Source organism: Rhinolophus sinicus, chromosome 17 (genome assembly GCF_057876585.1).
Source record: "Rhinolophus sinicus isolate RSI-liver-muscle chromosome 17, RSI-T2T, whole genome shotgun sequence".
Classification (NCBI taxonomy): domain Eukaryota; kingdom Metazoa; phylum Chordata; class Mammalia; order Chiroptera; family Rhinolophidae; genus Rhinolophus; species Rhinolophus sinicus.
In genome coordinates this window covers 58,630,723-58,653,909 of record NC_142517.1, presented here as the reverse complement: position 1 = coordinate 58,653,909, position 23,187 = coordinate 58,630,723, and the positions used below count along the sequence as shown (strand labels likewise).

The following is a 23,187-nucleotide window of genomic DNA, read 5'->3' as shown; positions in this document are numbered from 1 at the left end:
AACTCAATCCATTAATAATATGCTCATCTCTACTCTTTGCTTCTCTGGTGGGATTACAACCAGTACCTGAATGATCTTAGTATTTTAATAGAAAATCTAAGGAGAGCCTTTAAATATCACAAGAAAGATAAAAGTTATTTTTTGTAAGAATTGCACAAATATAAAATGCTACCATCTCCCAAAATTGGCACTAACAGACTCCGTATATATACATTTCAACAGATGTTTAAATAATTCTAACGGGAATGAACACCTAAATTATTACAAACAATTCTGAAACTGGATCCAGTTATATACGAAAGATTAATTATTTAGGTAATTGAAAGATAAGTCATAGGTCAAAGGATGTAAGCTGATATAAATCTTACCTGTCCGTGGATCCAAGATGGAAACATAGGGGAAATCCCCTAGCTTATAAAACTGTATGTATCTCTGACCTTCTTCACTATCATGATAAACCTGTTAAGTCATTGATTTTAAAAAAAAGTCAGCCTCTAAAAAAAGTACCAAGTATATTCTTGTTTTATACCAACAGTAATTAATTCTCCAAATATACCTTTTGTATATGTTAGGCTCTTACTCAGAAACAGAAAATGAAAGTCATCTGGTGTAAACTCCCTCAACTTCCTGTCCTCAGTTCCTTTGGAAATTTATATATCAGTCCATTTTTCCTCCCTTTCCAGTTCAGAAGAGGTATTGCTCTTCCTGTTCGAGTTACTGCTCTTCCTGTTCAAAGCATCTGTCTACCTATGCCATTCCTGACTCTTAATCATATACATTTTTTTTCAATCATAACATCTTAGTAAGTCATAATATATTAAGATAGGCTCTTGCCTCGTACAGCGCTAGGCAAAGGATGCACAATCAACAGTCACTGAATAAAACGTTACCATTCAGAAAAAATAATATTGAATTTAGGGGCCTGTAAAAAAACAAATTAATGACAATAATACATATAGTGGGGTGGAAATTAAGTTCATTCAGATTTTATTTTCTAAAATTTTTCGTAAAATAAAAAAATTGGAGTAAGATCATCTAACCTTAGCTTAGTAATTTATATCAAAAGAAACTACAGCCAGCAAGACTAAGTGACAAGCCTAAGGACACAGAGTTAAAGAGTATCAAATTCAAACTAAAATCCAAGTCTTAGTTATATGTTGTTCCATTACTCCAAGATCTCCTACATCCAAACTGTCAATTATAGCAGCCACTACAACATGTGCTGAAATGTAGCCAGTCGGAACTGAGCTGAACTGTATGTGTGAAATATACACGCCAGACCTCGCAAACTTAACACACACACATACACACAAAATCAAAACATCTCATTAATATTTTAATATTAGTTTTATATTAGATATATTGATTTTAAAATACATTAAAATTAATTTCACCTGTTTCTTTTATCCTTTTTAAATGCAGCTACTAGAAAATTTTTAATTACATATGTGACTCCCATTATATTCCTATTGAACAGTACAGTTGTATACTCCATCAAGATATTCAAGCTCTTCCAAGATACAAGTATTATATGGTTACATAGTTTGGTTCTTTTTTTCCTCCTTCCTTTGGGATTTCTTCATTGCTGCCCTAATTTTCATTTACCTTTACTATTTCAGCCATTATGGTTGGTTTTACATTTTCATATATCATAATTTAACTCAGTTATTCATTTTTTTCCAGTTTACAACTGAATTCTTCCTTCTCAACATCCCATACTACAAAAATAAACTACTACTAAAATTTTGATAAACTCCTCACCTGCCAGAAAATGAAATGTTCCCGAATAATATTCTTCACAGCTTCATTGCTCCATACATCACGGTTGAGGCACTGGCATGCAAAATCTTGTACATTTTGAATGTTTATCATTAGCCACTTATTCTGCATCTGGCCACACTCTTTGGCCTGTAAGGGTAAAGTTACACATTTGTCAGAAATAATTTCTACTTTGTAACTGATATGTTTCAGAGTTCAGAAGCTGTCAACTTTTCATTTATTTAACCTACTAAATTCTTTTCTCAAGTATGACATCTAGAGTTTTTGGTATCTATACACTATTTACATTAATTTGCCTATGTGCATATAATTATACTGTCCATTTTCAAGCATTTTTCAAATTTAAATGAACTATTATTGTTCTGATGGCTGGATTTTTTTATTGTACATTTAAACATCTTTACCTGAAAAAGATTCCAAACTTAAGGTCAACAAGTCACATAATTCCATTGTATTGTCTCTTCCAATTCCTATCCACAAATATACAATCTCCTTTTTAACAGATATAACCAGTGTGTGTATATGACTTCATGTTTTATTTTCTTCAACATCATTTTCTATACACATTTACAAATATCATACTCATCTCAATTACTAAGCATGCGTTATTTTATAAAATCACTAACATTTCTGTAAAAGCTGCTAAGGTTTTTTCTCTTAGGGTTGTTTCCCTAGGACTGGATTTCAAAAAATGAGATTGCAGGATCAAAGAATGTTTCAGAATAATCTTTGAAAGACTCCTCAGTTTATAAAGATTAATATCAATCGTGACTGTGTATTTTCTGCTCAAGAGTTCCTTGTCATCATAAAAACCTTAAAATGTTGCTGAATACAAAGAGAATGGCAGAAAAACAAAGGAGCAAATGCTGCCTTAAACCTGTGTATAGAAACAATGAAATGAAAGCCATAGTTTTGAATAATTTTCTTAAAACAATATTCTTTTCCAAATCAGTTTGACACAGGAAAATCTTAAGAATCAATTAACTTAGATTAATAACAATTGAAAAATGTAAATCATTTTTGAGGTATTGGAAAATGTAAGACTATCTTCTGTTTTAAGAAGGTTTACATACTGTAATCCTATTTTTTGGTGTGAATCCCCAGAGAAAATCATTTTCTAATATTCACTATTGATTCTGCAGGTGAAGACCCATGTTCTAAAAGGAAGTATTCCCGTATTGAGCCAAAAAGCTGTACGAAACTGGTCAAAGGCTTATTTTAAAATATACAAATACAATAATATTACTCCTTGCTTCCAGGAAGTAATAGTGTTCCACTTACTTCCTACCTATAGCAGGCACACAAAATAATAAATGAGTGATAAATGAGTAATTACATTGCCTTAACTGAAGAAAAAATATTTGAGAATAAAGAAAAAAATTAACACATTCTAGAAAGACAGATTGGAGAATACTTATCCATATAACAAGGTGAATTTACATAAGTCTGCCTAAACTACAACACTGACAAGAAAAAAATGTTCAACACTGAAAATAACAAAAGTCCAGAGTTTAAAAATGATGGAGAGACGTTTGCTTTTGTTTTTAAAAATTCATTCATTCACATTCATGCTTTCATTAATTCAGATTTATTCATTCAACAAATACTACTACCTACCACGTTTCAGGTACAGTTATTAATATAAATGCTGGAGTTATAGCAATTATCAAAACACAAAAATCCCTGCCTTCATGAAGCACACATTAGGGAGAAATCTTATACCAGCAAGAAAAACTGAAGATGCTATTAAGAAACTACTGCTAGAAGGGCCCAAACAAGACATGAATTTCATACAAAGCAACAATGTTTAGAGGGAATATGAGAGTCTTACACAATCTCACAAAGTAAACAAATTATGAGTAAAGGACCAGAGATGAGAGTGGGCCATGGGATAAATGATGAATCTTCCCTCTTGGAATCATTAGGTTGTCCTGAATTAACATTCAAAAGCCATCATAGGGAGACCCAAGGGTAAGTGTGATTATACCAAATAGAGAGGTATGTGATACGGCTTTCCCCCGTGACAAGGGGGAAACAGTGGGAAATTACCAGCTCTCCTAGTCTAAGACAGATCAGTAAAGTATGAAAAAAAAATGATACAAAGGAAAAAAAGTTTTAATAATACGTATACATAAAGTCAAGAAGGAAAATATATTAAAATACGCACAGTACTTTTTATGAAAACTATAATTTTATTTTTCCTTACTAGCTTTCTAATTTTTCCATATTTGCCAAATATGAATAAAACTAAATATAAGCTATAGTTTGTTTAGAAAAACTTTATGAAAATTGTTTTGATTCTTTCTGTACAATATACTCCAGATTATGCCATTCAATCATTTAACAAAGATTTAATGATGGAGAATTATGTGCCAGAAACTCTTCTAAGGCATTGAATACACAATAAATAGAACAAGAACTTATAGGCTAACCATTCCCTTGCCCAGGTGAGATCATTCACCTGGGCAAGGGAACATTCAGCATGGAAGTGCCTTGCTCACTCAGCTCCAGCCATACTGGTTTTCTTGGCTATACCAGAAACATGCCTAGCTCCTTCCAACATCAGTACCTTTACACTTACAATCTGCCCTTCCTCTGGACATTCCTATGGGTCACATTCCCTCACTTCATTCAGGTTTCTACTCAAATCTCATCCTTTCAGAATCTTCCCTGATCTTCCCATCTAAAATCGTCCTCTCTCCTCACAATTACAAACACATGTGAAATCTATGAAATTAACCTTGCTTTCAATTTACCTGTAAGAACACACGCACCTTAATGGCCCCAAACAAACAAAAAATTGCCCCCTCTCTCCTTCCCTTATTCTATTTTATTCTTTCTCCTAGCACCTACTGTAACCTGCAATTTCTCTCTCTCTCTCTCTCTCTCTCTCTCTATATATATATATATATATACACACACACACACACACACATATATACACACACATACACGTGAAACATATATAAAATATACACACAGTATGTTATATATATAATTTTTTGTTTGTTTATAATCTGTTTCTCCCTCTTGATTATAAATTCTTTGATGGCAAGGATGTTGTATAATTTGTTTACCACTATCTCTCTGTGGCGGAAACTGCTTATAGGTACCAAATATCCATTTTTCCCTTCTCCCTCTTAGTAACGTAACCTCCAATTTTAGCTAAGCACCAGGATCTCCTAGTGTCCCCTGCAGCTAGGTGTGACCATATTGCCAAGTTCTGGTCAGTGGGATATGGGCATAAGTGATGTGTTCAACTTCTAAGCTGTGCCTTTAAAGGGAAAAGGTGTACCCTTCTCAGCCCCCTCCCTCCTTCACGCTGGCTGGAAAAAAGCAAACATGGTGGTAAGCCACCTTGACTCATGTAGACAAAGCAAGCAAGACCTAGGAGACAGAAGAAGAAAACAGGAAAAACTGCACTCCTAGTACATTCATATAGCAGAACCATCCTAAAAGCCTGGACTTCTATCTTGCTTAAGCTACTGGTGGTTTTCCTTCTGGTCCCTCTCACACGCAGTCAAATCTTTATCCCAAGAAATATAATCCCTAGGACTTAGAACAAGGCCTTGCAATAGGAGTCCTCAATAAATATTTATTGACTTAATAAGTAAATTAATCAGTGTTTCATCTGTTTAGCATGAGCCAGAATCCTTGAATACAGTCTACCTCTAGTTACACTAAGAACGTCTAGTTTCGAAACCTGTAAAACTATGTGTCAGATCTACATGTAGTATTGTGCCCTAACCTATGGGCACTGCCTGAGCAATCAGAGTGTTCCTATAATTTTTAACATTCACCTCTTAAGGTTCTATGACTTAATTTTGCATATTACATCCCTAATTTATATATTATAAAACTAATGGACACATCGTTAGTTATAATGGAACGCCTACTTTTTCTGGGAGTGTTCGTGTCATTTAAAGAGTCGTAAATGATAAAGTTTAGTATGACCATTGAAAACATGAATAGATTGTTGCAAACAACATAGGTCATGAAATACAAAGAAAAAGGTGATATAACTTAATAAAATGAATCAAACTGCAGGTGACAACATCAAAAGATTCACTTTTTCCCCTCTATGAACAAGCAGCAGAGTAACTGCTTTTTATAAGCCCAAAATGACCACATTAAATTAAGCTCAGCATTATTTCTTCAAACCCTAGAGCAACTCAAAAGGTAATGAAAATGGAAAACACGTCAAAACAAACTCAGATCATTTTTGTCTTTCATATTTATTCTTTCAGTAGCTGTATTATTACCAGAACACTAGAAAGGATAGGCAGACAAGCTGCCGGCCTGGAACACTAAAAAGGATAGGCAGCAGCCATGTTAAGATCATGAGGGAAAGATAAAGAAAACTGAGGAGACATCTAATCTGACATCTTTGAGCTGATGAATGAATGGCAAAGACTCCCTCAACTCTAGACTTATTCACATGACAAAAAAACCCTCTTCTTTGGCCAAATCATTTGGATTTTCTGTTACATGCAGCCAAACACTTTCAGGTTTTACAATTCAGAAAATTAAAACTAAAGAATATGCTTATGGTTAAATTTCTTATCCTAAATTAAATACTTCATTTAGCTTAGTATAAGAATATGTCAAGGGACAAAATTTAAAAACAATAATCATAATTCACTTTCAAATATGTAGCTACTAACATCACTTTTATGGTTATTGTTTGACCCACTTTATCCTAACAGATAAAACTTACCTGAAATTTAACACGTTGCGTATGGCGGGGTTTAAATCCCTCATACCCCTATGTTCTGGCAGGTTTTTAAAAGAAACTACTTTAAAATGCACTCTTCTCTTTAAAGCGTAAATGCTTCTATGTCATTTATTATTTTTCTATAAATAATAGATTCTACAAATAAATTATTCTATAAATTATTCTATAAATAATTATTCCACAAATAATTCAATAAAATAAGCAAAGTAAAAAGAGTCAACAGTAAAAACGAGAATTCTCGTTATCCGTCCTTAACGCATGGCTCAGAAAAAAAACGAAGATTCTCGTGATCCATACGCAACGTGTTAAGTAATCTACATCTATGGAAATGCCATTCTGATTCAAAAGAATACTGACATGCTAGTCAACACACAAAAGCAAGCTGATTAAACACCTCAAAACAAAAATATTTAAAATCCTAACTAAACTCATTTGTTTAATAACCAATACTATGTTCCTATGAAATGTGAGAGACTGGGTCCCAAGGAGTACCAAAATAAAAAGAAGCATGTCCCCCCTCCCCCTCAACAAGCTTGTAATTTAGTAGACAATCAAATAAACCTATTCTTGAAAGGTTGTGTTTTCTTTTTGTTTTTTTTTGGTGTTAGCCAAGCTAAAGCCAAGAATTGAGGGAGAATGTATTCTGCAACTACAGATATTCTTTTAAAATATAGTAGAATCCCCATAAAAATGTGGGCAAAAGATATCTACAAACAATTCATAAATGGCTAACACACATACGCTTTTCTCAGTAGTAATCAAATATATAAACTAAAAAAAGTAAAACTAAAGGGAAGAACTACGAGTATCAAAATGGCAAAGACTCTAAAACTGTACCACATAAGGCTAATCATTTATCAAGCAATGTCATATGCTGCTGCTAGAAATATATTTCAATGTTACCTTTTAGGTATAGTCATACTTACATTATACTTATTAAGATGCCAATTCTCTATACAATACCCTAAACACATTTTTTGCTCTTAGAAAAATAAATGGCATTGAAAATGCAAAAGGATTCATAGCTAAGGCTTAGAATTTTTAACAACTTACTGTTTCAAAGCTGCCTTTATGCATCAAATCAATGGGTGGCCGGAAGAGATCTGCAAGGGTAGTTAGTTTCTTATCTATTGCGCCTCCATTTCTTAATTCCTGTTCTTGCCGAACTGCAACACAGGAGGGTGAGAAAGTTTTAAATAGCCATAAAATAAAAGGCATAAATCTCACAACATAAAAAAACATGTGCATCAATTGCAAGAACTACTGAACAATGTGCTTGACCTCAAATGCAGACATTAAATGCTGACTGAAAAAAAATACAAAGCAGGGTGAGGAGGGAATCTTCAGACTTGGTGGTAGCTCTCTACCCAAAGGTAAGGACAAACGCAGAAATTTTGAGTCACCCAATCAAAATATTTCCTTCACATATTCAAAACTTTAGCACAGAAGAAAACTTTCATCTCCATTTATCTAGTTCTAAAAGTGATCCTAATTTATGTCGTTTCTAGCCACATACCCAATCTTTAAAAATTCTTTCTGGAAGTGAGAGAATAACCACTGCTGTTACCTTTTCCCAGAAGGGCACAGGATTCCTTGAATGACCTGAGTCAATTTGGGTTCCCCTTCAACTCTCTCCAAATTATAACACCTATCTGTGCTTCAATAAGCTCATGATAAATCAACTACAAAATCAAACATGGTCCAAGAGTTTCTTATCTATTTTCTAAACATAACTGTCTTTTTCTTTAGAATTCCATTATTAAATCAGTACTAAATCCTTTGAAAGTATAAATCCAAGATTCCCATTCTAATTTATTCCACAGAAAGATATAAACCTATCCTAAATAACTGTACCCAAAATGTTAATAGTGTTTTCCCGAAAATAAGACCTAACCAGAAAATAGGCCCTAGCATGATTTTTCAGGATGACATGCCCTGAACATAAGCCCTAATGCGTCTTTTGGAGAAAACATTAATATAAGACCTGGTTCTTATTTTTGGAGAAACATGGTACTGGCTGCTTTGGGTGGTGTGGCTTTTTCTTCTTCTATTTTTAAATCCCCTACAATAACCATTTTTATTGTAGTTATTACTTTGACAGATATCAGGACCTTGAGCAAAATCAGTTTTTTATTTTATTATAGTCAGCATTTAAGTGCTCATTCAAAAGTTGATTGAGGAGAAGGTCCAAGGTGGCAAATAGGTAAACACTGTGCCTACTGCCTCCAATGACCACACCAAAATTACAACTAAATTATAGAACAATCAACATCAACAATCATCTGAAGACTAGCTGAACAGAACCTCTATAACTAAGGATATAAAGAAGAGATCACATCAAGACTGGCAGAAGGAGCGGAGACGCGAAACAGGCTGACCCCAAACCCACAGTGGTTGAACACTGGGAGGGACACCTTGGTGGTGGCAGTCCCCAGAGAAGAGGGGGGGTCCCATCCCCACACCGAGCTCCCCAGCCCAGGGGTCCTGTGCCAGGAAGAAGAGTTCCCACAACATCTGGCAGTGAAAAATTAGCAAGGACTCTATTCATCCCAGTGAGACAGAAGGTGGCTGGAAACCCAGACGTCCTCTTAAAGAGCCTACACACAGACTTACTTGCTTGCAAGCACTCACCCTGGGCTCTGGCGCAACTTGAGTCATACAAGGAAAACCCTTCAGGGCAAAGGGCCAGCCGCTATTATCCCTGTATAGAGCTTGCCTCATGTGTAGTCTACAGGCAGGCGCCATCTTTCCAGTGGTAAGCCCTCCTCCACAGGGCCAAATCTCAGACGGCATTGGTCTGGTGAAATCTGCACATGCCCCCATTAGTGACTCCTGGCACCTCACCACACCCAGCTAGTGCAGCATCACCGGGGGCAACCTCAGCAACTCCAAAGCCAGCCCTGCCCTGCAAATTGCAGGAGGCTTTTACAACAGCAATCACCCTGTGGCGACCTGGGAGACTTTTGGTGGCAGGTGGTCAGCCCCAGCTTGTGCTGTAGCCTCTTTTGGGCGGCTCTCAAGGATCGGTGGGTCTGAGGTGAGCAGTGACTGGCTACGGTGTTCTCTGGGCATTTTGCAGAGTGGCCACAGGCTCAGCACTGGCGCAAGAACTGATCTGCATTAACTTTGTGAAAACCACTGGGCCCACCAAAGAGACTCACTGGGATCCCACCCCACCCAACTCGGGTGGCACTACTGGGAGCACTGTCAGCACCAGGTCAACCAACCAGGGCCACACACCTAAGGGCTCTTTCAGCAGCTGAGCTTTATGTGCAGCCAGCAGGTAGCAACAGGCCTAGGGGTGCCCTGGGCCTTTTGCTAAGCTGCCCGAGAACCAATACAGGTGGCAGCCAGCTTGGGATCACAGTGAGGCCACCCCACACGCCTCTAGCTCCAACACAGGCAGCAACCAAGTACATATAGCTTTGCAGCTTCTATGGGGTAGCCCAGGGCAGACACAAGCAAGGCTGAAAATTGGCCTGCACAGGAGCCCCTCCCAAGAGGCATCAGAAGCTACACACCGAGAGGCCTGCTTTAGACCACACCTGAGCACTATCCCATTCGCCCCACAAGCAGCACACCCAAAGAGTGGTCTCAACAGGCATAAGAGCCCACTCAGGCAAATCCCCCCTCTGAGGGGTCAGCCCCTACACAGCAGCTCATACTCTGTGGGTATAGCCAGTCCTCACAGCCAATCAGTCTGAGAGTTAATCCCACCCACTGATGTGCCAAAAGTAATCAAGGCTCAACTACAACAGGAGAATACACACAACACACACAGGACACTCCTGGAACACACAGCACAGGTGATCAGGGAGACTGCACCACTGGACCATACAGGACACCTACTACATAAGGCCACCTAGCAAAGATGAGAGACATAGAAGATCTACCTAATACACAGAAACAAACACAGAAAGACAGCTATAATAAGGGAAGAAACATGTCACAAATAAAAAAAACAGGAGAAAACTCCAGAAAAAGAACTAAATGAAGTGGAGGCAACCAACCTACCAGAGATAAAGTCAAAACACTGGCTATAAAAATATTAAGGAACTTAGTGAGACTTCAACAAAGAGATGGTAACCATAAAGAAGGACATAGAAATCATAATAAAGAATACAATAACTGAATGAAGAATACACTAGAAGGAATCAACAACAGATTAGATGAAGCAGAGGATTGAATCAGTGATTTAGAACATAAAATAGCAGAAAACACCCAATTCGAACAACAAAAAGAATTTTTAAAAAGTAGTTTAAGGGAACTCTGGGACAACGTCAAGTGTAACAACATTTGCATCATAGGAGTACCAAAAGGAGAAAAGAAAGAGCAAGGGATCGAGAACCTATTTGAAGAAACAACAACTGAAAACTTCCCCAACCTGGCAAAGGAAATAGACATACAAGGCTAGGAACTACAGAGAGTCCCAAACAAGATGAACCCAAAGAGGCCCATGTCAAGCCACATCATCTTTGAAATGTCAAAGTTTAAAGACAAAGACAGAATCCCAAAAGCAGCAAGAGAAAGACAATTAGTTACTTACAAGGGAGCTCCCATAAGACTATCAGCTGATGTCTCAACACAAATTTTAGAGGCCAGAAGGGAGTGGCAGGAAATATTTAAAGTGATGAAAAGCAAGGGCCTTTCAACCAAGACAACTCTACCTAGCAAGGCTATCACTTAAAATTGAAAGAGAGATACAGAGCTTCCCAGACAAGAAAAGCTAAAGTAATTCATTACTACCAAGCCAATATTACTAGAAATGTTAAAAGGACTTCTTGAAGAGGAAAGGGGAAGACAAACAAAAGATGACCAAAAATATGAATAAAATGGCAATAACTATGTGCCTATCAATAATCACTTTAAATGTAAATGGATTAAATGCTCCAATCAAAAGACACAGATAGCTGAATGGACAAGAAAACAAGACCCATACATATGCTGTCTACAAGAGACTCACTTCAGATCAAGACACACAGACTGAAAGTAAAGGGATGAAAAAAGATATTTCATGCAAATGGAAACAAACAAACAGAAAAGACTGTGGTAGCAATACTTATAACAGACAAAACAGACTTTAAAATGACTATAGTAAGAGACAAAAAAAGGACATTACATAATCATAAAGGGATCAAGCCAACAAGAGGACACAGCCCTAATAAATATCTATTCACCCAACACAAGAGCACCTAAATACATAAAACAAATACTGTCCAACATAAAGGGAGAGATCAATAGTAATACAATCATAGTAGCGGACTTAAACACCCTATTGACACCAATGGATAGATCTTCCAGACAGAAAATCAACACGAAAACAGTGGCCTTAAATAACACACTAGGCCAGATGGACAGAATTATACTTTTAGAGCATTTCACCCAAAAGGAGCAGAATATACATTCTTTTCAAGTACACATGGAACATTTTCCAAGACAGACCACATGTTAGGCTACAAAACAAGTCCCACTAAATTCAAGAGGACTGAAATCGTATTGAGCGTCATCTCCAACCATAATGATATAAAACTAGAAATCAAACCCTAAAAAACACACAAACACATGGAGGCTAACTAATATGCTAATAAACAATGAGAAAGAGGAAGAAAGCAAAAGATACCTTGAGACAAACAAAAATGAAAACACAAGGATCCAAAAATCTATGGGACACAGCAAAAGCAATCCTAAGAGGGAAATTCATAGCAATACAAGCCTACTTCAAGAAACAAGAAAAATTTCAAATAAACAATCTAACTACTCTTAAGGGAACTGGAAAAGAACAGCAAACAAAGCCCATAGTGAGTAGAAGAAAGAAAATAATAAAGATCAGAGCAGAAAGAAACAAAATAGAATCTAAAAAAAATACAAAAGATCAATGAAACCAAGAGCTGGTTCTTTGAAAAGGAACAAAATTGATAAACCTATAACCAGACTCATCAAGAAAAAGAGAGAGGACCCAAATACCGTGTTTCCCTGAAAATAAGACCGGGTCTTATATTAATTTTTGCTCCAAAAGACGCATAAGGGAGTATGTCTTTCAAAGGATGTCTTATTTTTTCATGTATGACAATCTACATTTATTTCAAATACAGTCATGTCATCTTCTTCTGGAACATCGTCATAACGTACTAAACGCATCTGTCTGGTTGACGATCTTAAATGGGGCTTATTTTTGGGGTAGGTCATATTTTCGGGGAAACACAGTAAATAAAATCAGAAACGAAAGAGAAGTGACAACTGACACCACTGAAATAGGAAGGATTACAAGAGAATATTACTAACGATTATATGCCAACAAATTGGACAATCTGGAAGAAATGGATAAATTCCTAGAAATACAATCTTCCAAGACTGAAACAAGAAGAAACAAAAAATCTGATCCAACCAATTACTACTAATGAAATCGAATCAATAATCAACCAGCTTCCAACAAACAAAAGTCCTGGACCTGATGGCTTCACAGGTGAATTTTACCAAATATTCTAAGAAGAATTAACACCTATTCTTCTCAGACTAGTCCAAAAAATTCAAGAGGAGTAAAGGCTCCTAAGCTCATTCTATGAGGCTACCATTATCTTAATTCCAAAAGCAGACAAAGACATTACAAAAAACGAAAACTGCAGGCCGATATCCCTGATGAACATAGATGTAAAAATTCTCAACAAAATATTAGCAAACTGGGGTGGCTGGATGGCTCAGTTGGTTAGAGCGCAAGCTCTTAACAACAAGGTTGCCAGTTCGATTCCCACATGGGACAGTGAGAAAGAACAGCTTGAGCTTGGAGCTGAGCCTCTGGACGGCCGGTTGACTCAGTGGTTAGAACGCAGTGTTCATAACACCAAGGTCACCGGTTTGATTCCCACATAGACCAGTGAGAAGCAATGGCTTGAGCTTGGAACTGAGCCGCCGGTGGGCAGCTGGTTGGCTCAATGGTTAGAGCGAGGTGCTCATAACACCAAGGTTGCCGATTTGAGTCCCACATGGATCAGTGAGCTGCACCCTCCACAACTAGATTGAATTGAAAAACAATGAATTGACATCCTGGAAAAACACACTGTTCCCAATATTACCCAATTAAAAAAAATATATTAGCAAACTGAATTCAGCAATACATTAAAAAGATCATATACCGTGATCAAGTGGAATTTATTCTTGATATGCATACCAAGAATAAATTGATTTGTGGGTATTTGTTCAATATCCACAGATCAATTAACATGATATATCATACAAACAAAATGAAAAAAAAATAAAAATACTATGATCAGAAAAAGCATTTGACAAAATATCCAGCATCCATTTATGACAAAAAATCTTAGCAAAGTGGGAATAGAGGAAACATCTCAACATAACAAAGACCATATATGACAAACCCACAGCTAACATCATACTTGATGGGGAAAAGCTAAGCATTCTCCTTAAGGTCAAGAACAAGATAAGGATGTCCACTTTCACCACTTTTATTCAACATAGTACTAGAACCCTAGTCACAGCATTCAGACAAGAAAAAAAAAAAGGCATCCAAATTGGAAAGAAAGAAGTAAAAGTGTCATTATTTGCAGACGACATGATACTACACAGAAAATGAAAGGTCCACCAAAAACTATTAGAACTGATAAATGAATTCAGTAAAGTAGCAGGATACCAAATTAATATTCAGAAATCGGTTGCATTTTTCTACACCAATAATGAACTGTCAGAAAGAAGAAATTTAAGAAAATCATCTCATTTACAATTGCATCAAAAAGAATATTTAGGAATAAATTTAACCAAGGACAAAAAAGACCTTTCCTTGAAAAATTATAAGATATTGAAGAGAGAAACTGAAGAAAATACAAATAAATGGAAGCATATACCTGCTCATGGATAGGAAGAATTAATATAATTAAAATGTCCAGGCTGGCCCGGTGGCTCAGGTGGTTGGAGCATGCCGTGCTTCTAACGCCGAGATCACCAGTTCGATTCCCACATGGGCCAGAGAGCTGCACCCTCTACAGCTAAGATTGTGAACAACAGCTCTCCATGGAGCTGGGCTGCTGTGAGCAGCCGGAGGTTGGCGTGAGCTGCCACGGACTACTGTGTGCTGCCTTGAGTGGCCGGCAGCTGGTGAGAGCTATGAGCTGCTGTGAGTGGCCAACCGACGACTGGCAACTGACTACCTTAGCCGGAGCACAAGGCTCGTAATACCAGCATGGGCCAGGGAACTGTGTTCCTAACAACTAGACTGAGAAACAACGGCTTGAACAGGAGTGGGGGCAGGAGGAGGCGGGAGAAAGGGGAAAACAAAACAAAACAAAAAAGTCTATACGACCCAAAGCAATCTATAGATTCAATGCAATGCCTATCAAAATACCAATGACATTTTTCACAGAACTAGAACAAATAATCCTAAAGTTTATATGGAACCATGAAAGACCCCACATAGCCACAGCAATCTTGAGAAAGAAGAACAAAGTTGGAGGCATCATGCTACCTGGTATCAAACTATCTGATAAGGGGTTAATATCCAAAATTCATAAAAAACTCATACAGCTTAACACCAAAAAAACAAACAATCCAATTACAAATAGGCAGAGGACCTAAACAGACATTTCTCCAAAGAGGACACAAATGGCCAACAGACATGAAAAGATGCTAAATGTCACTAATCATTAGAGAAATGCAAATTAAAACCACAATGAGATATCACCTCACTCTTGTCAGAATGGCTATCATCAATAAATCAACGAACAACAAATGTTGACAAGGATGAGGAGAAAAGGGAACCCTCTTGCACTGTTGGTGGGATTGCAAACTGGTGGAGCCACTATGGAAAACAGTATGGAGGTTCCTCAAAAAATTAAAAATAGAATTACCTTGTGACCTAGCAGTTCCACTCCTGGGTATTTATCCAAAGAAATCCAAAACACTAATTTGAAAAGATATATGCATCCCTATTGTCACAGCAGCTCTATTTACAACAACCAAGATACGGAAGCAACTAAAATGTCCATCAATACATGACTGAATAAAGAAATTGTAATATATATATATATATCTGTATAACAGAATATTACTCTGCCATAAAAAAGTATGAAATCTTACCATTTGTGACAACATGGATGAACCTAGAGGGTATATGCTAAGTGAAATAAGTCAGACTGAGAAAGACAAATATCTTACGATCTCACTTATATTTATATCTAAAGAAAAAAATAAAACAAACAGACTCATAGATACAGAGAACAAACTGATGGTTACTAGATGGGAGGGGAGCTGGGGGACTGAGTGGAAAGGTGAAGGGATTAAGAAGTACAAATTGGTAGTTACAAAATAGTCATGGGGATGTACAGTACAGTATGCGGAATCTAATGAATAATATTGTAAAAACTATGTATAATGTCACATGGGTACTAGACTTATCGGGGGGAATCACTTCATAAACTACATAAATGTCTAACCAGTATGCTGTTTTGTACACTGGAAACTAATATAATATTGTATGTCAATGGTAATTAAAAAATAAATTTAAAAAAATAACAAACACAGGAAGACTCTGTAAGGTGAAGCGAAGGCAGACCAACTATTGACCTCGGAATCCAAGGAACAATATGGTGTGAGTCCCCTGGGTTTTCTTTTTTTGCCTTATATATCCCAGACATAATGCTTAAAGAACCTGGCAACCTGAAATGCCAATTAAGTGTAGACCAAAAAAGCCCTAACAAAACCTTGCTCTTTCTAGCCAAAGGAGCAGCCTAGCAAGACAGAAACCTTTTAAATAATAACTGTTCTACTTCAACCAAACACTACAGAAAACCTGTGACCCCACTCCCACCCATGCCAGTAAGGCTGAGTGGGGAGCCCAGACTTCCACCCTTGTGAGGCTTTAACAAGGAACTCAAACCTCTCTGCCTAAGTCGTGTCAGAAAAGATTGAATAGAGAGCCAGGAATTTCATCTCCCGAAGATAACGAGGCTTCCTCAATGTAGTGTGGGAGGAGACCAGTGGGGAGCCTGGACTTCATCCCCATCTGGCAATAAGTGTCCCCACCCCATCTCCAGTGGGAGGGTATCAGAGGAAGACTCATGGAAAGTCAAGACTTTCACCACTGCCCAACAATAGTGAAGTCCCCTAATATCCCCCCCACCCACCAAAAAAAGCTGATTAAGGTTGTAAATTACCAGATTTTCTTACATTATCTCCATCTCTCTTATTATTCTTCTATCATCAAGTAGGTTAGAATTTAGGACAATTCAGCTCTAGAGGGGATTAATAACAATTACAGACTGAATTCATAATTTCACTTTTTAAATAAGATGACTCCTCAAAGTAATTAGACCTAATATTCATCTTCTTTTGAAGAAAAAAGTATATAAAACTAGGATTTTGACCTATAGGGGAGTGTGTGGGTGCTTTTTTACCTTGTGGTTTTTTATATGTGGGAGAAAGAAGGGAGAGGAAAGGAAAGGAAGACAGGAGGGAAGAGGGAAGAAGGGAGAGACAGAGACAGACAGACATAGAAGATAATCTGGTCCACAGATACCTACTAGTTTCAGTTTGAAAATCCCGGAAACCATCAAATATTGACCGTGCAGGCCGTCGTCTTTTAGGAGCTTTAGGGGGGAAAAATAGAATTGATACAAAAATTTAAATGTTAATTTTGAAACAATTCTAAAAATTTCCTTATCTGTAAGTATTTCCTGTTTTGAAACACTCATAGATTCATAATGGCGCCCTCCTTCAAAAAATAAATATTTTTAAAACCTTCAATTCATTTATATATAATGAACTCAACCACCTTCAGCCCAACCGTTTTGTTTTACAAATTAGAAAATTAAGGCTCACGTAAGACTTGACTAAACTTGTGTAAAAGACAGGAAGAAAGAAGATTTTGAGCACTCCCCATGTAGATGAATCTACAAAATATCTAATTCAGTTTAACCTAAGGGATCTATCCTTTGGTATAACGCTTGAGTCAACTTCTTAGTGAGTGGATATACATGTAGAATTACATATACCAAAAAACATTTTTAGCTTTGGAAGAAAATTTTTTCCAATTACATAATGGTTTCATTACAGAAAAGTGAATAGAACCGTCTTCTGATACCCCTGTCCAGTGTACATTGCCCATTCCTGAAGTATTTTACAAATGAAGTCTAAAAGGCAATAGTCAAAATGTTATCTTCCTATGTGTTCTTAAACCTAAAAAAATTTGCCAGATCATTTATATACATTACAATACATTTAATGATTCTTTCAATATGGGTAACAGTCATTAAGTTGGCTTAATGTAATCCTGGCCAACATGTAACCAGAACAATGTTCCATGTTAATAAATGATTAGTAGTAAGATTAGAAAGTATAAAAGTCCCCCACCCCATGCCAAAGTATCTTTCCCAACACCTATGTTTACCATTATATAGGTAATTCTTTCTATCGAAGTATTATTGAGTTAAAAAAAAAGCAAAAATGTAACAAAAAATGTAAAAACACGTGTAAAAAAAAATCTGTTTTTGTTTAAAGCACTATGTCTGTATATCATTTATGCACATATGTATATCAGTATTTATATTAAAGAATCATAATATTTTCTCTAGCAATGGGATTTGGTTAAAAAACGAAACTTCCATGATTCAGCTTGGTGCTGAATTTTAAATTCAAATTGAATTTTATTGTATTGATTTTATTTAAATTGAATTTAAAAAAATTTCAATATTGCATTATTTTTCCCTCCCTCACACTCTCCCTCCTTTCCTTTACAAAGCGAGGAATGCTATTCTTTTCAATCTTGGAACTATTTTTGATCAAGAGGTCCTATTTCAATGTATGTTTCTAGCAGGAATAATATAGCCTCTCAATAATGCCTCCTTCAAACTCGTTACCAGATACTTTTTAACCACAACAATTAAGAAAGTAAGAGAAGAGTATCCTAGGATAAGACATATAAGCTACCTAAGAAAGCATATTATTATTGGGGAGGTAGTACATAAAGGTAGTTTTCTTCTACTTTTAAATTGCCGAAGGCAAGCCAGTCAATATTCTACATTATTCTACACACACACACACACACACACACACACGCACACACGCACACACACACACACACACGAGGTGTGATCAAACAACACGGTGAATGCTTAAATAAAATTATTGCAGTAAGACACATTGCCATTAATCCCCCTCAATATACTGCCCCTCGCTTCGAGCACACTTATCCCATTGTTCTTGCCACTTTCTGTAGCAGTTCTGCAAGTCCTCTTTCATGAGTGTCTTTAGTTGCGCTGTCGTGGCTGCCTCCAAGTCCTGAACTGATTCAAAACATTTACCTTTCCTGGTCATTTTGACTTTGGGGAAGAGCCAGAAGTGGCACGGTGCCAGATCGGGTGAATAAGGTGGATGAGGACACTCTGTTACGTTTTTATTTGACAGAAATTGCCGTATACCAGAAGCCATGTGTGAGAACATAGTCATGATGGAGCATGATTTACGACACACTTTATTTTTTTTTATTGGGGAAGGGGAACAGGACTTTATTGGGGAACAGTGTATACTTCCAGGACTTTTCCAAGTCAAGTTGTTGTCCTTTCAATGTTAGTTGTGGAGGGCGCAGCTCAGCTCCAGGTCCAGTTGCCATTGTTAGTTACAGGGGGCACAGTCCACCATCCCTTGGGGCAGCTGAACTGGCAACTTTGTGGTTAAGGCACTCCAACCAACTGAGCCATCCGGGAGTTCAGCAGCAGCTCAGCTCAAGGTGCCATGTTCAATCTTAGTTGCAGGGGGGTGGAGCCCACCATCCCTTGCAGGAGTCAGGGAGTCGAGGAGTTGAACCAGCAACCTTGTGGTTGAGAGCCCACTGGCACACGTGGGAATTGAACCGGCAGCCTTCGGAGTTAGGAGCACGGAGCTCCAACCACTTGAGCCACCCGGCCAGTCCAATTTACAGCACACTTTAAAACACACCTTCTCTCAACCATAGCGCACACCTGACTGACTGCACCGAACAAGTTGAAACTTGTCATACATTGTTACTAAGGTTCAATGCGTCACTTCCCACATTGGAGATCCCTGCCTTTCTGTTGGATGGCACACCGCAGCAGCATTCACCGTATTTGTTATTACAATGGAAAGGCTCCGTGTCACATATCGCTTCTGGTATACAGCAATTTCTGTCAAATAAAAACATTACCTCATCTACCTTATTTATCGGATCAGGCACCGTGCTGCTCTGTCTCTTCCCAAGTCAAAATGATTCAGGACATCAAAGCAGCCAAGACAACACAACTAAAGACACAAAAGAGGACTTCCCAGAACTGCTTCAGAAAGTGGCAAGAATAAGGGGATAAGTGTGTTGGAAGTGAGGGGGAGTATTTTGAGGGGGATTAATGGCAATGTGTCTTTTACTGTAAAATTTTTAAAATTTAAACATTCACCGTATTTTTTTACCACACCTCGCACATTCTCCCCTATTTTCCCCCCCACGCTATTTTTCTCCTCCACCCCACCTACCTCCAATTTAACCCTTCTCTATTAGGCATTTGACCTCCTGGGGATCCTTACTAGTTCCACTTATTGCTAGCCTTCTACCCAACCCCTTTTATTTCTTGGGCTCATAACCTGCTCCCATCTGTTTGTTCCTCATTTATCCAAAGCCTAACCAAGAACCTCTCCTCAGGCCACAACACTTCTAGCCCTAGGACCATTATTACTCCTGCTTGCCTCTTCAATATGTGGTTTCCTGATTCTTCCAGCCCATCTGCTATAAAGCAAACTTCAGTCCTCTGTACTCTCGCTCTAATGCCCACATAATGAGTGCTGGTCACTGAGGTTACAGGCTAAGCTACAAAGAGCTAAAAAAGATTCAAGGGGCATCAGTCAGGACAGGAGAATGGAACAGGTGAATAAAAAAATTTAGAGAAGAGTGGCACTGTTTCACAAATCTGTTAATAACTGACTTAAGAGAAGCTACCTGGAGTTTTGGATCTACTTCTGCGTTCAATCTACTGCTATTCCTTTAGTTCAAGTATATGAAAAAAATTAAAATTCAACCTCACATGTAGTTATAAAAAGGATTATTTTAATAATATTTTAATATAATTGTAAATATTCTTTATACTACACCAAAACTCAACCAATGATAGTTTCTTACAGGTTAGTTGCAACATGGAATCTGCAATTCTATCAAAGAACTTTTCATACTCTGCTCCATTCAAATCTATAGGCCTATGTGGTACGTAGTCTCTTAAATGGCTCTCAATTATCCCTACCTCCCAATAATCATAACGTAAATGTGAATATCTTGAGTATGGCAAAATCGAATAGAATATGGCAGAGATGATGGGATGGGATGTCACCTACAAGATTAAATTTTAAAAGATGGTGGCTTCTGTCTTGGGATGCCCTGTGGCTCTCATTTGCTGTGGTAAGAACCTGATGTTTCCAGCCAACCAACAGCCATATGAGCGGACTCAGAAACAGATCCTCCTCTGTTCAAGCTATGAGATGATTGTAGCCCTGGCTGATACCTTAATTACACCCTTGTGAAAGACCCTAACCAAAGGCACCTGGCTAAGCCACACCTAGATCCTGACCCAATGAAATTGAGAAGTAACATGTTTGTTGTTTCAGAAAGCTAAATTTTGAAGCAATCTGTTACACAGCAATAGGTATCTTTCCAATTTTAGTATATGTGCTGCCGAAGTGAGCACAACAATAGATATCTAATCTCTCTGTCTTTCCATATGTGTGTGTGTATATGTATGTGTGTATATATACACACATATATACACAAATATGTGTGTGTGTGTGTGTGTGTGTATCATCTTCCAGTCTGAATAGATCTTTTACCTATGCACAATTTTGTAACATCATGCCTTGGTATTTTGAAAACATTTTATTCACTGAGTTATGCAAACATTCTAAATATTGACCATTTCATTATAAAATATTTTTTAAAAAATCAAGCTCACAATTGTAGATATAAACTTTCTAAACTTCCAATTTATGCCTGAAAGCTTTTTTTAAAAAATTATTGGCAACAAATATCAGTTCTTTGCCTTAAAGCAGTAACAGGCTTTGTTCATATTCAAGAAAATGTATGCCAAACGTCTAACTCTAAACAACTATAGTTTGTCAGTAATATTTTTACAAGTAAAAATAATGTTCCATGAAAAACAAGCAGCCAGTTCAGCTTGCAATTCAAACAAGTGTACAAGCGCTTTTAGTTAAAGTAACCGTAACACTTCAGTATGCAGAAGTGCTTTATGCATACATCCTATTTCATCAAACAGAAGACTTTAAAATGTGTAATGAAGGGTTAAGATTTAATTACATTAATTTTTATTGCTTCATCAAGAACATTAGTAAATAAAATTGGTTTTGTGTGTGTTTTTTTTTTATTTTAACTGCGAGTGTGTGGCAGTGAAGAATTCAATGAGTAGGGCCCGCCCGGTGGCTCAGGTGGTTGGAGCGCCGTGCTCCTAACGCCGAGGTCGCCAGTTCGATTCCCACATGGGCCAGTGAGCTGCGCCCTCTACAGCTAAGACTGTGAACAACGGCTCTCCCTGGAGCTGGGCTGCCGTGAGCAGCCGGAGGAGGTCGTCGTGAGCTGCCGTGGGCTGCCACGGGCTGCTACGGGCTGCTGGGTGCTGCTGTGGGCTACCGTGTGCTGCCATGAGCGGCTGGTGGCCAGCATGAGTGGCCGGCAGCCGGTGAGAGCTGCCATGACCAGCGACCAACTGCTTCAGCCAGGGGGGAGAGCAAGGCTCATAATACCAGCATGGGCCAGAGAGCTGTGTCCTACACAACTAGACTGAGAAACAACTGCTTGAACCGGAGTGGGGGGTCGGGGAGTGGGGGGTCGGGGGGTGGGAGGCGGAAGAAGGGGAAAAAATAAAAAGAATTCAATGAATAGTAGTACAGTTTGGTGCCCCTGCCCTAATTCAATTAATATGTAATAGTTTAACCTATCATTGCTTTTGAACCATCAATCCAAATATCAACACAGTAAAAAAGGCAAATAACTTCTTAGTATTATTACTAAGAAAACAGTTTTGATCTTACAGACCCAAACTGTTGAAAGGGGTTACCAGGGACTCCCAACCACACTTTGAGAATCACTCTTTAAATCAATACTATCCTAAGAAGAAAATATTCTTCAAAGACCTTTCTTAAGTTATAATAAGGTCTCATAATGACAGGACTGACTTCCTAACTGTATAACGTTATTTTCATCACCCTCCATAATGTATATCAAACCAGAGGTAAAAGGAGGAAAGCAGGGTTTCAAGTGGAAACTCTTTTGCCTGTGGTTCAACAGTTAATGGGCACAGAATCTATTTCCTGTAGTCTTCTCCACTCAAAGATCCTGCCTTCTTCTTTGCAATAAAGAAAAGACAAAGCTTCTAAGAGTATTATGCCTTGGCTCCAAATCTATCATAAAGTTCATATTTAAAAAATTACGGAGGCGGCCAGTTAGCTCAGTTGGTTAGAGCATGGTGCTCTTAACAACGAGGTTGCCAGTTCGATCCCCACATGGGCCACTGTGAGCTGCGCCCTCCACAACTAGATTGAAACAACTATTTGACTTAGAGCTGATGGGTCCTGGAAAAACACACTTAAATAAATAAAAAAGTTTAAAAACAAAAATATATGAACAATGCTTTATTACTTCTGGTATGTTAATAACACAATGACTG

At 37.7% G+C, this 23,187-nt stretch overlaps 1 protein-coding gene across 2 annotated transcripts in view; it reads right to left on the bottom strand.

Annotated features, from left to right (window-relative positions):
- Nucleotides 1-23,187, bottom strand: part of UBXN7 (UBX domain protein 7) — a 57,224-nt gene that overhangs the window by 14,560 nt on the left and 19,477 nt on the right. The window contains exons 4-7 of one of the 2 annotated variants that reach the window (XM_019723668.3): nt 17,041-17,106; nt 7,568-7,680; nt 1,762-1,908; nt 369-459 (exon numbers count right to left, since the gene is read on the bottom strand). In XM_019723668.3, the coding sequence (XP_019579227.1) occupies nt 369-459; nt 1,762-1,908; nt 7,568-7,680; nt 17,041-17,106 (417 nt within the window). The remainder of the gene's footprint in view (nt 1-368; nt 460-1,761; nt 1,909-7,567; nt 7,681-17,040; nt 17,107-23,187) is intronic. The other variant, XM_074330086.2, reaches the window with a different exon arrangement.